Source organism: Diorhabda sublineata, chromosome 11 (genome assembly GCF_026230105.1).
Source record: "Diorhabda sublineata isolate icDioSubl1.1 chromosome 11, icDioSubl1.1, whole genome shotgun sequence".
In the NCBI taxonomy this organism is placed as follows: domain Eukaryota; kingdom Metazoa; phylum Arthropoda; class Insecta; order Coleoptera; family Chrysomelidae; genus Diorhabda; species Diorhabda sublineata.
In genome coordinates, this window is record NC_079484.1 from 14,140,439 (window position 1) to 14,142,945 (window position 2,507).

General features: G+C 37.3%; 1 protein-coding gene across 1 annotated transcript; it reads left to right on the plus strand.

The window, feature by feature from the left end:
• Nucleotides 1-977: 977 nt before the first annotated feature.
• On the plus strand, nucleotides 978-2,234 carry LOC130450043 (uncharacterized). Its single transcript, XM_056788204.1, has one exon. The coding sequence runs from the start codon at nucleotides 978-980 to the stop codon at nucleotides 2,232-2,234; it is 1,257 nt and encodes a 418-aa protein (XP_056644182.1).
• The last annotated feature ends 273 nt before the right edge of the window (nucleotides 2,235-2,507 follow it).

The following is a 2,507-nucleotide window of genomic DNA, read 5'->3' on the forward strand; positions in this document are numbered from 1 at the left end:
TGATTGGACAACACATTGTGATGGTCCTCCGAGTTCTCAAGCCACTTGTTTTCTTTGTAACAATAAATAGAATAAACAAGTAGTATTATTTAAATTCAAACATCACCCGAATTCCATTAGTCACCATGTCACAGTTGCTGAGAGTAAACATCATCAATCATGAATTTACCTTTCAACCTACTACGCCTATTGTGCTCGATCCGAATAATGATTACTAAATAGCTTTGCGATCTTTTCATTCTTATCACAGTATACTAAACATTGAAAATTGTAAGTTTTACTACTACGATACCAAGGGCAAGCTTCAAAGTTTTGATTTTCCCACAGGATGTTACGAAATTGCCGATCTTGAAGCGTTTATACGAGATAAATTGGGTGTGGACAATTCAACTAGACCAGAGGGTATATTTTCACTAAAACCCAATCACAATACGTTGAAATGTGAAATTTCCAGTAAATACAAAATTTCATTCAAAGAAGATAATAGTATTGGGAGAATTTTGGGTTTTTGACCGAAAATACTCGACGCAAACAAAATACACTCGTCAGATCTCCCCGTCAAAATCATTAAAGTATCTAGTAGTCGCTTCGATTGTAACATTACCACTGGAGCCTTCGATGCAAACAGACCTGCTCATACTATATACGAATTCGTCATACAAGTGGATCCAGGATATTCCATAGACGAAATTCCTCATAATTTGCTCTATTTACCTGTTATACCACAACGTGAAATAACCAATATCACCGTCATCGCTTTAGACCAAGACGGTCAGCCTGTAAACTTTCGTGGAGAACTAAGTACGTTGGTGTTGGAGCTTAGAGCGCGAAGCAAATGGGACTAATAATAAATCATAAAAGACAGTCTACAGAGCATTCAACTTCATTAGATAAGCTACCATCAAAGCTAAAGCAACTCACGTTCGCAAACAAATTGGTTCTGCAATCGTTGGGTTTTAAATTGAAAAATAACAACAATGTATGGAAAACGTCAACGCCAAAACGACAACATGCCTCCAATGTTTGATATCTACCGTAAGCCGATGTTTGACGATTCAATTCGAAAGGCTGAATACAGAACCTATGCTCCATTTATAAAGTCATTCAATTGCAGTGACATTGTGGAGTTTAGCATTAATCAGGTTGATTCGTTCTTTGCAATGAGCGAACCTTTGTTGTGCATTAAAGGTTCGCTTGAAATACACGGAGCTGGTGACGTAAAATTAGCAAATAATGTTGGAGCCTTTCTATTCGATTCATGTACGTACAGTGAAAGTGCCAGAGAAATGGAAACAGTTCGGGATCCTGGAATAGTGAGTGCCGTACGTGCTATGACTTGTTATAACCAAGAAGATTCCAATCATATGGCTATAGCCGGCTGGAATTACCCAAAAGATCCTATTCTGAATGTTAGCGACAAGTCCTTCAACCTTCAAATACCTCTCAAACATATTTTCAGCATTTTCAACGATTATTCATTGATTACATGTGGGCGTCAAACAATACGACTAGTTCGGGCACGAAATGATAATGATTGCTTATATATTACTGAAAAGAATGTCTCTGGAACGCTCTCCACTACAACAGCTAAATTAAACATTACAAGCGTTGAGCTAAAAGTTAAACATATCTTTCCTAATGACGACATAAAATTAAATCTCATGAAATCCATTCAAAAATATCAACCTATAGTTATTCCATTTAGGAAGTGGGAGTTACACGAATTACCCTCAATTACTAAAGGAGCAAGACATGAAGTTTGGGCTGTCAAGACATCCACTTCAGTTGAAAGACCTCGTTTTGTTATTGTTTTCTTTCAAACCGACAAACGTAACTTGAGTACAGCTGACCCGACTTTATTTGACAATACCGACGTACAAAGTATAAGACTGTCACTTAATGGTTATTATTGGCACAATGAAAGAATGCAATTGGATTTCGCTAAAACTGATTACAATGAAGCCTATTTTAACTATACTGAATTCTATCCCAACTACGCAAACTCCACACAGAAGCGCCCCCTGCTGGATTATTCTTCTTTCAAGAAACGAGCATTGTTTGTTATCGATTGTTCAAAACAGGAGGAAAGCATGAAGGCATCCACAGTCGATGTGAAACTTGACATTGAAGCAAACATAGGTTTTCCCGAAAATACCAAAGTATATTGCATCATAATTCACGATTGTGTAATGGAATACTTCCCCCTCACCGAAATTGTTAAAAGCTTGAACTAGATGTTGTGAGTTAGTGTTCGATCAGACGTCAACATGAGAGTAGCTTTTGTAGACATTCAAGGTTTTGTCGTAGACGGTCTTTTCGTTGCCTCGAGCTCACCATAGAAATTGGCTTCAAAAGTTCACATTACATATTTTTACCACCGCGACCGTTTTCTACATTAAGTAACGAGGACAAAAAGACCACATCATACTTGGAAAGAAATGTGCACGGCATTCGATACTCTTCAGGAGATGTAGAATATTCTAAAGTAAATGAAATATTAGAAAGCA

Bases quoted from the DNA above. Each gene is read 5' to 3' on its own strand.
- LOC130450043 (XM_056788204.1), top strand. From the start codon at position 978: ATGTATGGAAAACGTCAACGCCAAAACGACAACATGCCTCCAATGTTT.